Genomic DNA, 14,198 nt, shown 5'->3' with positions numbered 1-14,198 from the left:
GGAAAGAGAGGGAAAGAGAGAGACAGGTTAAGAGACAGACAAAGACAGGTAAAGAGACAGACACAGGGAAAGAGACAGAGGGAAAGAGACAGACAGGGAAAGAGAGGGAAAGAGAGAGACAGTCAAAGAGAGGGAAAGAGAAGGAAAGAGACAGACAGGGAAAGAGATAGATAGACAGACAGACAGGGAAAGAGATTGAGACAGACAGTGAAAGAGACAGAGACAGTCAGAGACAGACAGGGAAAGAGACAGACAGACAAAGAGATAGAGAGAGAGACAGAGAGATATATTCAGAAGGGGAGACAGACAGAGAATGGGAGAGAAAGTGTTGGGGGCAAATTGACAGCTGCCAGTATATACCGTACAGTTGCTAATGTGGGGCCCCGACATGGGATACTCACCACACTCAGGGATATGAACACACACACAAAATGCACCACACACTACCACGTACTTGAACATATATACCACCCTCAGCACACATTTCACCACACATACACCAACCTCGCCACATAATCGCCCTAAAATACACCTATTTGTTTTGTGGTTTTTGAGTGCAGAATACATTTTTGTGAATACATTCTATTTTGTTAACAGCAGTTATTAACTCGGGCGAAGACGGGTAGTACAGCTAGTATATATATATATATATATATATATATATATATATATATATATAGTAAAGAGTGCATCTACATGTGAAACGGACATTGTGCCTTTAAACCAGGGGTGGGGAAACTTTTTTCTGCCGGGGGCCATTTGGAAATTTCTACCAACCTTCAGGGGCCGCACAAAACTATCAACTTGAAAATTACCCTAATATATCTGGTCAAACAATTAACTCACTGTGGCGGCTGGAGCTTCTACTCTTTGGTGCAGCTATAATATTAGGCGATATTGATCTTGTTGCTTTTCACAACTGCTTTTCCAGGTTTGAGTTGGCTGGCACTGCTGTATATACATCACAGGAGGAGATTGGGGTATATACATCACAGGGGAGGGTTGGGAGGAATATAGATCACTGGGGAGGCTGGGGGACATAGACATGACTAGGGATGCTGGGGGCATAGACATCAAAGAAGATGCTGAGTGCAAATACATCACTTGGGAGGAGTATATATATCACTAGAAAAGCTGCAGGACATACACGTGGCTGTGGGCATAGACATCGCTGGGGGGTAAATACATCATTGATGGGGAGCACAGACATAGCTGGGGGGCATAAACATTGCTGGGGAGGGCTGGTAGGAATATACATCACTAGGGTATCAGCGGGGCATAGACATCACTGGTGGTACATACATCACTGGGCGGCACAGACATCACTGAGGGTATGTACACATCACTGGGTTGCACAGACATAGCTTGGGGGCACAAACATTGCTAGGGTTATATACATAGCTGGGGGCCCAGACAGCCCTGGGGGATGCCGGAGGGGCACAGACAGCCCTGGGGGATGCCGGAGGGGCACAGACAGCTCTGGGGGATGCCGGAGGGGCACAAACAGCCCTGGGGACGCTGGGAGCACAGACAGCCCTATGGCCACAGAAAACGATGGGAGAGGCTGGAGGCACAGACAGACCTGGGGGAGGATGGGGGCACAGAGGGCGCTGGGTGAAGCTAGGGGCACAGAGAGCACTTGGTGCACAGAGATCACTGGGGAAGGCTCAGGCACAGAGATCACTGGGTGCACAGAGATCACTGGTGAGAATCGAGGGCACAGAAAGCTCTGGGGGCACAGAGAGCGCTGGGGGCACAGACAGATGTGGGGGAGGCTGGGGACACAGAGACCTGGGGGAGGCTGTGAGCACAATCAGACCTGGGGGAGGCTGTGAGCACAGTCAGACCTGGGGGAGGCTGTGAGCACAGTCAGACCTGGGGGAGGCTGTGAGCACAGTGAGACCTGGGGGAGGCTGTGAGCACAGTTAGACCTGGGGGAGGCTGTGAGCACAGTTAGACCTGGGAGAGGCTGTGAGCACAGTCAGACCTGGGGAAGGCTGTGAGCACAGTCAGACCTGGGGGAGGCTGGGGACACAGACAGACATGAGGGAGGCTGTGAGCACAGACAGACCTGGGGGAGGCCATGAGCACAGTGAGACCTGGGAGAGGCTGTGAGCACAGTCAGACCTGGGGAAGGCTGTGAGCACAGTCAGACCTGGAGGAGGTTGTGAGCACAGTTAGACCTGGGGGAGGCTGGGGACACAGACAGACATGAGGGAGGCTATGAGCACAGACAGACCTGGGGGAGGCTGTGAGCACAGTCAGACCTGGGGGAGGCTGTGAGCACAGTTAGAGCTGGGGGAGGCTGTGAGCACAGTCAGACCTGGAGGAGGTTGTGAGCACAGTTAGACCTGGGGGAGGCTGTGAGCACAGACAGACCTGGGGGAGGCTGTGAGCACAGTCAGACCTGGGGGAGGCTGTGAGCACAGTCAGACCTGGGGGAGGCTGTGAGCACAGTCAGACCTGGGGGAGGCTGTGAGCACAGTCAGACCTGGGGTAGGCTGTGAGTACAGTCAGATCTGGGGGAGGCTATGAGCACAGACAGACCCGGGGGAGGCTATGAGCACAGGCAGACCCGGGGGAGGCTATGAGCACAGGCAGACATGGGAGGAGGCTGTGAGCACAGGCAGACATGGGGGGAGGCTAGGGACACAGACAGACCTGGGGGGGGGGCTAGGGACACAGACAGACCTGGGGGGAGGCTGGGAGCACAGGCAGACCTGGGGGAGGCTGGGATCACTGCTGCCAGGCACAGACAGCGCTGCCGCCGGGCACAGACAGCGCTGCCTCCGGGCACACACAGCGCTGCCGCCGAGCACAGTAGAACCTTGGGGATGATGGGACAGTCGCTCCTCTTCTGTTGGATTGGACCGCACCTCTACCCCTACAAAGTACGTCCTCAAGTAGCCAGTGCCAGCGTGGGGACGTAGTCCTTCAGGCGCGTTCAGCATTGAACGCGCTGTGCGGGGTTTTAAAGGGCCAGCAGCCAGCAAGATGCCGCTGCCGCTCCAGCACTGCGGTCCACGGGAATCAGCTCGTGAACTGCAGAAAAAGTCTTTACGGGTGTGTGCCGCCCCCGCGTCAGCAGCCAGGCTGCTCGAAACCGGATCCGCGGTGGTTCAAGGGGTCTCCGGACCCGGGGGTCGGGGTCGCGCGGCCACTCGAAATAAAAGGGGAATATTTACACGGGGTGTTTTGTTTGAAGTTTGTGACGCCACCCGTGGTGCGTGGTAAGATGGAGTACCACCGCTGCGATTGGGAGTACCCGGTGCCGATGGTGTGGGCAGCCAGGTGTTTAACCCCTCCACCCGTAGGGGGAATGCCCCGGGACTCTGTGATGGTGACGGGGAGGTGCCGTTGGGACGATAAGGGTCACTTGTGTACTCACTCAGTCCAATAACGCTGACACCGACAACCGTGGTAAACCAAAGTTCTTGACACCGCTGCCGCTGAGAGGAAGCACGCCTGGATCCCGTGCCTGTTGGTGTTGCCTGTTAGTCTGTGACCTTTACCTTGGCACCTAGTCTTCTAGTTGGTCACTTGCCCTCAGGGTTCACGCCTGGGATTTTCTGGACTGTGTAGTGGGAATGTCCTATCCCCCTCGTTGCGCTAGTACTCCGATTTTGGAGTGGGTGGAGAACGGATCTTGAAGGCTCCGTCCTTCAAGGCTTGGTCAGTCTTCCCAATTCCTATCTTCCACTACCCTCTCCTATTACCTTTTCCCATTCATTGTACACTTTTCCATTAGTTGGGTTTCCCTTATATATGTCATTGTAAATACCCCCTTTTAAGGATCTAGTTAATTGTTAACTGTCACCCCAAAACTCAGCAGATTTCTACAGTAGGTGATCAAATACTTATTTCATGCAATAAAATGCAAATTAATTATTTAAAACTCATACAATGTGATTTTCTGGATTTTTTTTGAGGATTCTGCCACAGTTGAAGTGTACCTACGATAGAAATTACAGACCTCTCCATTCTTTGTAGGTGGGAAAACTTGCAAAATAAGAAGTGTATCAAATACTTATTTTTCCCCATTGTAAAATGGGAAAGGAAAAATCATAAGAGTTAACAAAATTAGGCATAAATCCTAAAAGTGGCTCACATACTGAAATAGAAAGATACCGATCCAAAGATAAGACTGTCACCATAAGAGACGTCAAGCTTTAGATCAAGAGGTGGAACCACAGTCTTATCTACCCATCTTAAAAATAAATTATTGTCAGAAAATGATCTATTGTTTAAATCTGTTTTTTTTTTGTGCTCCATAGATTTTTTATTGTCATCTAAATTATAAATAGCAAAAAGATATATTAGCTCACCAGTTCTGTCGTGTGATTAGAAGAGATCCTCAGATGATCCACGCCCGGAGAAGCAGGAGCTGCCAACACCAATATGGTAGAGAAAAAACTCCAGCGAGGGATCATATCCAAGTGTGGGATAAAAATTAACTTTTATTTAAAGTCTCATATAAAAAATATTAAAAAAATCCAGGCAATATGTTCAATGCAGTCCCAAAAGATAATGAAAGATTATGCGTTTCGGTTAACAAGCCTTCATAATGAGCTCATTTAAATTATGGCATTTTTCCCAATATCACAATCTTTGTTTAAAAAAAAAAAAAAAAAAAGACATATGCAATTTTCACAGTGGTCACTGGAGCATTTTTTTTAATACAGACTGTCCTTTCAGGAAGAGTTTTCAGCAAGGGTCCATACTAGGAGAGGAGGGATTACAATGACTTCTCAGCTGTGTATAGAGAAGTCACAGCTTCATCTCCCTTCATAATGACCTTTTCCCATGCTCATTAGACCCTTCAGTATAAAAGATAGGGTCAGAGGGTTTGTACACTTGCACCCTTTTGTGCCATTCATGTAGCAATAAAGGATGTTTTTAGCCTTGTTTAACCTAATAAATAATTTAAAAACAAGACAGGGGTCCACCCTATTTTTTGATAACCAGCCAAGGTAAAGCAGACAGTTGGGGGCTGAAATTATCAGGCTGGGAAGGTCCATGGTTATTTAGCCCTTCCCAGTCTAAAAACACCAGCACACAGCCGCCCCAGAATTGGCACATCACATTAGATGTGTCAATTCTTTTGCTTTGACTGGCTTTTCCCAATTGCCCTGGTGAGGTGGGAATCGTTGTAATATTTTGGGGGGTTCAGGTCAGCTGACATCAAGCCCTGGTGTTAGATGGAGAGGCATTTATCAGACACCCCCATTTCTAACCCAGTAATAAAATAAAGTCAAAACATGAAATAATAGATAGACAACTCTCCATTACTAACCCCTTGGCTTGATGCCAGCTGACATTACACAGCTGATATCAACCCCAAAAAATATTACTCCGTTTTCCACTGCACCAGGGCAATAGAAAGAGCTGGGCAAAGCACCATGTGATGTGCCACTTCTGAGGTGCCTGCGGGCTGGCATTTTTAGGCTGGAAAGGGCTAAATAACCTTGGAGCTTAGTAGTCTGATAATACCAGCCCCCAGCTGTCTGCTTTACCTTGAAAGTTTATCAACATAAAGGGGGCCCCACATCATTATTTGTAATTATTTATTTAGTCCCCAGCAGTGACCTGGGAGTCAGATGTGTCCAGGCGACTTCCCCATGCTGTTCACATTCCATTTTCGTACTGTTTCCATCCATTCCAGCGATTTTCTAGCCCCACCCCCGCCCCTCCTGTTAGAGTCTTCAGGAAAAATACTTGAGATTCCCATTGACTTAAAATTATACTTCTTACTAGAGTCTAGCCCATTCGACCGTCCGACCTGCTCAATTTGCATTTCAGTGCTCATCACTAGTGCCAATCAAATATACACAAGTTGATCAGTATTCATTTGAATGCCTGTACATATGGGCCAATGTGAAACGTCTGGGGACATAATCTCTACTATATCTGTCGTCATACAGAATCATGTTGTTCCCAAGACATTTAAGGGTACTTTACACGCTGCGATCTTGCTAGCGAGATCACAAGCGATCGTACCCGCCCCCGTCGGTTGTGCGACACGGACAAATCGCTGCCCGTGGTGCACAACCTCGTTAGTCCCCGTCACACGGACTTACCTTCCCTGCGACGTCGCTCTTTCTGGCGATCCGCCTCCTTTCTAAGGGTACAGTTCATGCGGCGTCACACGGCAGGCGTCCAATAGAAGCGGAGGGGCGCAGATGAGCGGGACGTAACATCCCGCCCACCTCCTTCCTTCCGCATTGCCGGTGGACGTAGGTAAGGAGATGTTCGTCGCTCCTGCGGTGTCACACATAGCGATATGTGGTGCTGCAGGAACGAGGAACAACATCGCTAATAAGTAGACAACGATTTTTGGTTTCAGGACGACCTCTCCGCGGCAAACAATTTTGACCACTTTTACGATCGTTTAAGGTCGCTCGTATGTATCACACACTGCGATCTCGTTAATGAAGCCGGATGTGCGTCACAAACACCGTGACCCGACGATAATTCACTAACGATATCGCAGCGTGTAAAGCCCCCTTTAATCTTTACACAGGGAGAGATGTATAGTGGAAATCACGGTCTTCCATGAATGAAAGCTAAACGCTGGCTTTCACAGGGGAACTATCATGACTAGCACAAGGGTCTTCAGCAGTCTCTTGGCTGTTATGGCAACCCATCGGTACCCCACGATGCATCTTAAATGCAACTGCCAAAAATTGACAGATTATCAACTGTTAGAGGCAGGCAATAACTGCATAATTCAGCCATCATCTGTCAGGAAAGATGCAGGCTCAATGTGTGAGCCCGCATCAAAGTCAGTGAGATGACATATGACCTAAATGTCCATCACATATCGTGAAGAGGACAAACTATGCTGGTTCCTTGTCATACATAAATGGACCTTAATGCAATAAACATACACATTTTTGATGGATCACACTTCATATTTTACACATTGATCCCACTACAAGAAATAGGCTATAACACAATTCATAATCAAGGTATCATTTTTAATTGGTACCATATGCTGCCCATAGCATTCAGAACATATAAAATTGTCATTTAAAAACCAATCATGGTCATTGTTAACATTGCATGTGCATTAGGATATCTTGAAAGTAGCTTAATTTAAGACCCTAGCCCAAGCATTATCCCATACAGCGATCACTGGGTATAGCGGCTCTGTGAAGGTGGCATTGTAAGTATATAAATGTCTCATCATGGAGTCACCCAGCTCATAAAAAGACAGCAGCCCAGCCGCATAATCCAGATATATCCTCACTTTGTAGCACGAAGGTCGACAAGCTAATGGAATTTCTTTCTGGTCATGTCTTATTGAATATTGATTCTCACAGCTTCGCAGACCCCACGACTTGCTATTATTTCCAATAAAGGAATACTGTCCTTTTCTGCTTATGCTTTGATAGGCCATCCCCACTCTCCATGCTCCCTCTTTGCTCACCTCTATGTCCAAGTAAACTCTTCCTTTTGAAAAAGCATTGGTGCTTAAAACATTTGAATCCTCAAATCTTTTGCTTTCAATCTCAGGACGACTTTGATTTATTTTTGACCAGGAAGCAGTTTTCAGGTCATCGGAGATGTGTACGTCATTAGCAGCCGTGTTCAGATCTAGTACTATGCCTGAGGCCTTCTGCACATAGTAACCCTCCTGTAGGTCTGACATTATGTTCACCATCACAGAATTCAGGTTCTTAAAGATCAGATCTTCAGCCAGATCATCAATTTCAATCTCTTTTAGGTTTGGATCGTTATCCCCCATCATATCAGTAAAGTCATCTTTGTCGGCTTGTAAGTAAAGTAAAGGATCAGTCATCCGACATAGCTCCTCTATAGTAGCCAGTTTCCTGGACAGATTGTCCTCCTTTGATTCCAGCTGTTGGACCACATTGGAGATCGAGAGTGACATCTGCTCTTGTTGTTTGGAGATCTCATTCAGAACATGTCTCCCCAAGCTATCCAGCTTCTTCTTGATGTCTCCGATATGAACACCGACTCGCTCCACAATACCGGCTGCTTTTTCTCGGATGTGCATTATTTGATCTTGAAGTCTCTGGATTTGTTCATTAATCTCTTCTCTTTCTTGGATCAAACGTCCTTCAATAATCTTCAGTTGTTTTTTTTCCTGTTTAAAGGCTTCGATCTGTGAGCTGATTTTGTGTCCTCTGTGCTCCTCACTTAGACAGCAGGAAATACACAAACACTCAGCATCATCAGTGCAGTAATACATGAGGGGCTTCTTAAGGTGAGAACATCTGTTCTTGAAGGACTTTGTTGGTTGGATTACGACATGTTCTGGGGACTTGCTGTGTACAGTCAGGTGAAGATCACACAGAGAAGCTTCGCATGTCAGACATGTTTTAGAAGCCACCACAGGTGTGTGAATACAGTATGTACAAAATACCTCCTCATGCTCCTCCTGAGAAATGAAATGCTCCACTATGTTAGGCTTGAAACACACATCCGTGAAACACGTGCGTGTTTGGTCCGTTTCCGTGTATACTGGAGACACGGCCAAACGTGCACCAATGTTACTATATCTCAGCGGTTACACTTGCGTTTTTGGTTATGTCCGTTAGTCCGTCTCCGTGATCAGCTGCTGTCACTGAGGTTACCCGCGGCCACCGCTGGATCCAGCGGTGGCCGTGAGTTACCTGACTGACAGCAGCTGATCGCGCTACTCATCTCATTAGCTGCGTGGAGGTGACCGGAGCGGCGGTGTCTTCTGCTGCTCCTGTCACCTGCATGCAGCAGAGCTGGACGCGACGCTGGAGGTCCGTGGAGTACGCCGGACATGGAGGGTTTGTCGGGGTTAATAAATTGGTAATGAGGGAATTTGTTTGTGTTTTTTATTTCTAATAAAGGATTTTTTTCGGGTGTGTGTGTTTTTTTACTGTAACTTACAGATTAATCATGGAAGGTGTCTCCTAGACGCCTGACATGATTAATCTAGGACTTATTGGCAGCTATGGGCTGCCAATAACTCCTTATTACCCCGATTTGCCAACGCACCAGGGTAAATCGGGAAGAGCCGGGTACAGCCCCAGAACTGTCGCATATAATGTATGCGGCAATTCTGGGCGGCTGCTGACTGATATTGTTAGGGTGGGGGGCTCCCCATAACGTGGAGCTCCCCATCCTGAGAATACCAGCCTTCAGCCGTATGGCTTTATCTGGCTGGTATTAAAATGGGGGGGACCGCACGCCGGTTTTTTAAATTATTTATTTATTTATTTTACTGCACAGTATAGACACGCCCACCGGCTGCTGTGATTGGGTGCAGTGTGACACCTGTCACTCAGCGTGGTGGGCGTGTCTCACTGCAACCAATCACAGCCGCCGGTGGGCGGGTAAAGCAGGGAATACGAGATTGATTAATGGGCGGCCGGCTTTTTCAAATTAGAAAAAGCCGCCGGAGCAGTGTGAACGCCGTGCAGCGCCGGGGATCGGGGAACGGTGAGTATGAGAGAGGGGGGGACACTTCAGTCACTCGGGGGATTAGTGGTCACCGGTGAATCCTTCACAGGTGACCGCTAATCAGTACACGGCACAAAGACAGAGCCGCGGCATGACAATGAAGTCGGGTGAAGTTCACCCGAGTTCATTCTCATCCCGCTACTCTGTCTTCCGACATGTAGTAATGACATTTTGCATCACACACGTACATTTCACACGGACAACACATACACATGTCAGTTATTTCACTCACGCACACACGGACATTCCACACGCACATACGGCTAGCATACGGGATACACACGCAGGCCACACATACCATAAACACGGACATAAAAAACGGAAAACGGACCCGAAAAACGGCCCGTTTTACACGGACGTGGTTTTCACGGATGTGTGGCGGAGCCCTTACAGAGCGTAGTGTTCCTCTGCAGGACAGGACATTCCTGAAACTTCGCTCTGCATTCAGGGCAGGAATAGGCTTCAGATCCCTTCTGTGTATCCAGCACACTTTCTATGCACTCCCGGCAGAAGTTGTGTCCACATTTCAGTGTTACGGGATCAGAGTAGAGGTTCAGGCAGATAGAACAGGTCAGCTCGTCCTTCAGATCAGCAGAGGCCATACTTGTGTGCAGACGGGAGAAAAGACTGAAAGCTTCCGCAAGGAGTGTTCAAGTTTTATATATCCAACTTTAGAAACTTTGTTATGATTTCCACTCCCTGTTAACTCTTTATATTCATTTCATCCTAATCATAGAAATGTAACCTCACTTGTTTCTGTGTATTTTGTAATAATTTATATGCAAATTAAAATGAAGAATTATATACAGTATATATAATCATATAGTATCCGACCTTAAAAGACACTTTCCCCATACGATCTAATAGGATAGTGTCACGCTCGCTACCGGGGATGGTACTGCGGCAAGCTAAAGGGAACTAACTGGACCACAGGGAGACCCTGGGCCTATCCCTTTTGTGGGGTAAAGATTGGGACTGTGGCAGCTGACCCCCAGGACAGCGGCAGACACAGGAGTAGACAGGGCTGAGTCTCAATCATAGACAGAGACCACCGGAGTGGCAGAGGCAGATGGCACAGCCAGCAAGGCTGGGACCTCCAGGTTGTCTGAGGCTGGAGGCACGACCGGCGTGGAAAGTCACAGTCTCTGGTACAGCAAGAGTGACTGGGGTAGTTGAGATTGGAGGCACGGAGGGGGTGGACAGGCAGAGTCTCTGGGGTGGCGAGGGCCACGAAGTTATCTGAGTCTGGTGGTACGGCTAGGGCGGAGAGGCACAGTTTCTGGTGTGGTCAGGGCCCCTGAGGTAGCTGAGGATGGCGGCACGGCTAGGGCAGACAGTCACAGTCTCTGGTGGGGCGAGGGCCACTGAGGTAACTGAGGCTGGAGGCACAGCCGGAGCAGACAGGCGCAGTCTCTAGTGTGGTGAGGGCCACCGAGGTAGCTGATTCTGGAGGCACGGTTAGGGTGGATAGGCACAGTTTCTGGTGTGGAAAGGGCCCCCGAGGTAGCTGAGGCTGGAGGCATGGCTGAGATGGACAGGCACAGTCTCTGGTGTGGCGAGGGCCACAGAGGTAGCTGAGGCTGGAGGCATGGCCAGGCGGACAGGTACAGTCTCTGGTGTGGCGAGTGCCACCGAGGTAATTGAGGCTGGAGGCATGGCTGGGATGGACAGGCAGAGTCTCTGGGGTGGCGAGGGCCACGAAGTTAGCTGAGTCTGGTGGTACGGCCAGGGTGGAGAGGCACAGTTTCTGGTGTGGTCAGGGCCCCTGAGGTAGCTGAGGATGGCGGCACGGCTAGGGCAGACAGTCACAGTCTCTGGTGGGGCGAGGGCCACTGAGGTAACTGAGGCTGGAGGCACAGCCGGAGCAGACAGGCGCAGTCTCTAGTCTGGTGAGGGCCACCGAGATAGCTGATTCTGGAGGCACGGTTAGAGTGGATAGGCACAGTTTCTGGTGTGGAAAGGGCCCCCGAGGTAGCTGAGGCTGGAGGCATGGCTGAGATGGACAGGCACAGTCTCTGGTGTGGCGAGGGCCACAGAGGTAGCTGAGGCTGGAGGCATGGCCAGGCACAGTCTCTGGTGTGGCGAGTGCCACCGAGGTAATTGAGGCTGGAGGCTCGGCTAGCACGGACAGGCACGGTCACAAGCACTGACCGGACAGAACCAACAGGTAGGGGAAACCAACAGGACTAAATGGACGGGACAGACAAGGGAAATAATAGTCTGTATGCACCAAAACAGGGGAGGACATACCATTATTGCAGCAGCACAGAGGTCCAAAAGGAAAGGGAGCTACACCCATCTCCGAAGCAAGAAAAGTTGTGCATTATGAGGAGCTATTTGGCTGCAAATGGCCAATATACTGTTTTGCACAGAGGCCTTTCACTGTCTGTTTCTGCCAGTGCACCAAAATGGATGTACAAATTTCTGGTACAAAGTAGATCCAACTAATAGGTGTACACGCAATTTATTGAACCGTATTGTATATTCTGATCAATCTTCAACATTTTAACACTGTGTAGCAGGGGCGTACATAGAAATCAGGAGGCCCCATAGCAGAAGTTCCAAATTGGGTATCCCACCCCTGAAAAATAAGTAAATATTCGTCTGTGTCACATAACATATCCCACAACTTTACAGCCCTTACAAAGTAATTCTTCTCTTATCGAAGCCCCTAAATTCCCCTTTCATTGCAGCCATAAAGTATGATGCTAATAATACTGCCCCACAAGAAAATTCCTCCCCACGCACAGTTTGATGACCCTACTGTACTCCTCAATTTTCCGGGCAAAATATGGTGAACCCAAAACAGTATGATCCGCCAACTGTGACTTTCAGACAGCCCTCCATGCAGTGTTATGGCTGTAGATACAGCATAATTGCCCCCACACCACTCCACACTGTATAATGGCCTCTACTAGCACTTCAAACAGTAAAATGACCCCCACACATCCCTGCGCACAGTATGATGGACCCCACACGGTATAAAGAATAATGTTCTTCAAATAGCCCTCCAGAAAGTATGTAGGCTTATGCCCCTGTAAATATTATAATGGTCACCACATAACCCTCCAAATTGTATATTGGCCTCCCCATAGCCCTCCAAATATTATGATGGCCCCCACATAGCCTTCCATATGCACATTCATAGTCCTCCATATAGTTTAATGCACACCTCATAACCCTCCATATAGTATAATGCACACCCCCATGGTCCTCCTTATAGTATCATGCACATCATAGCTCTCAATAGAGTATAATGCACCTCATAGTCTTCAAATATTAAAATGCACCCCGCATAGTCCTCTATATATTATAATGCATCCCATATTTGTCCATATAATTTTATGCACCCCGATAGTCCTCCATATATTATAATGCTCCCCCATTGTCCTCCATATATTATAATGCCAACCATAGTCCTCAATATATTTACTGTACCCCATAGTCCTCCATGTATTATAATGTACCCCCAAAGTCCTCCATATACCGTATCATGCACAACTGAGAGTCCTCCATATAATATTATGCACCCTCCATAGTCCTCCATATATTACAATGCATCCCATAGACTTCCATATATCATAATGCCCAGCATAGTCCTCCATGTATTATAATGCACACCCCATAATCCTCCATATAATACTATGTACCCCCCATAGTCCTCTATATATTATAATGCACCCCATAGTTCTCCATGTATTATAATGCACTCTCATAGTCCTCTATATATTATGCACGCCTCATAGTCCTCGACATAATATTATGCACCCCACAGTCCTCCATATATTACAATGCACCCCATAGTCCTCTAGATCAGAGGTCCCCAACTCCAGTCCTCAAGGCCCACCAACAGTGCAGGTTTTTGGGATTTCCTTAGTATTGCACAGGTGTTAATGTAATTACCTGCCCAGGTGCTGGTTCCAACAGCAGTGCAATGCAAAGGAAATCCTGAAAACATGCACTGTTGGTGGGCCTTGAGGACTGGAGTTGGGGAACCCTGCTCTAGATATTATAATGCACCCTATAGTCCTCTATATATTATAATGCACATCATAGTTCGCCATGTATAATATATAATGCACACATTTCACCAGTGTAATCATGGTCTCAAAAAAACCAAACAAACATAACCTGCACATCTCGGCACAGCGGGCAGTCAGTAGTGACATCACTGCGCCCGCTGCGCTGAAACATCAGAGAGCTGATGACTCGCCCACCCCAGGCTATGGGACACCCGGTGCCGGGCCGGACTAGTCCGGGGGTCGTCAGTGGTGGCGGGGCCCGACTCCGTGGCCCTGGTGGGTGTCAATTAAATATGGCTGGTGAATAAAGTTTATGGTTGTCGTGACGCCACCTGTGGTTTGCGGCTATTAAGCCGCCGCTGCTGTATGGGGCCTCCGGGGCTGATGGAATGGCAGCTTGGATGGTCCTGCTCCCCACAGGTGGAGCGGTACCCCGGGGCAACAGTTGGTGCTCGTGAGAGTCTATGGTGTGATGTTGTGTGAATAATACGACGGTGCAGGGCCGACAGGCAGTGAAACAGACAGGCACAAACAGTAGTCTCTTTACCTTCTCCTCTTTTACTTGGCAACAGTGTAGTCCAGGGAGACCGTCACAAGTGGTAAAGATGATCCGGCCGGCCTGGAAGTGCCTGGGGGTGATCTCCTTGGCCAGTTGAGTATGAGGCCTACTCCCTGTTCTTTCTTTTCTTCTACAGGACCCTGCACTCTGAATTT

At 48.5% G+C, this 14,198-nt stretch overlaps 1 protein-coding gene across 1 annotated transcript; it reads right to left on the bottom strand.

Moving 5' to 3' along the window:
* Positions 1-7,090: 7,090 nt before the first annotated feature.
* LOC142310401 (nuclear factor 7, brain-like) lies at positions 7,091-10,064 on the bottom strand. The gene is made up of 2 exons (XM_075347923.1): positions 9,843-10,064; positions 7,091-8,434 (listed from the first exon to the last, which is right to left on the bottom strand). The coding sequence occupies exons 1-2, from the start codon at positions 10,062-10,064 to the stop codon at positions 7,091-7,093; spliced, it is 1,566 nt and encodes a 521-aa protein (XP_075204038.1).
* Positions 10,065-14,198: the final 4,134 nt, after the last annotated feature.

Source organism: Anomaloglossus baeobatrachus, chromosome 5, assembly GCF_048569485.1.
Source record: "Anomaloglossus baeobatrachus isolate aAnoBae1 chromosome 5, aAnoBae1.hap1, whole genome shotgun sequence".
Taxonomy (NCBI): domain Eukaryota; kingdom Metazoa; phylum Chordata; class Amphibia; order Anura; family Aromobatidae; genus Anomaloglossus; species Anomaloglossus baeobatrachus.
This window is presented reverse-complemented; position numbering and strand designations above follow the sequence as displayed.

Bases quoted from the DNA above. Each gene is read 5' to 3' on its own strand.
- LOC142310401 (XM_075347923.1), bottom strand. From the start codon at position 10,064: ATGGCCTCTGCTGATCTGAAGGACGAGCTGACCTGTTCTATCTGCCTG. The intron at 8,435-9,842 runs GCCACACATCCG...GTGTGTTTCAAG, and splicing joins CTACGCTCTGTAAGGGCTCC to CCTAACATAGTGGAGCATTT.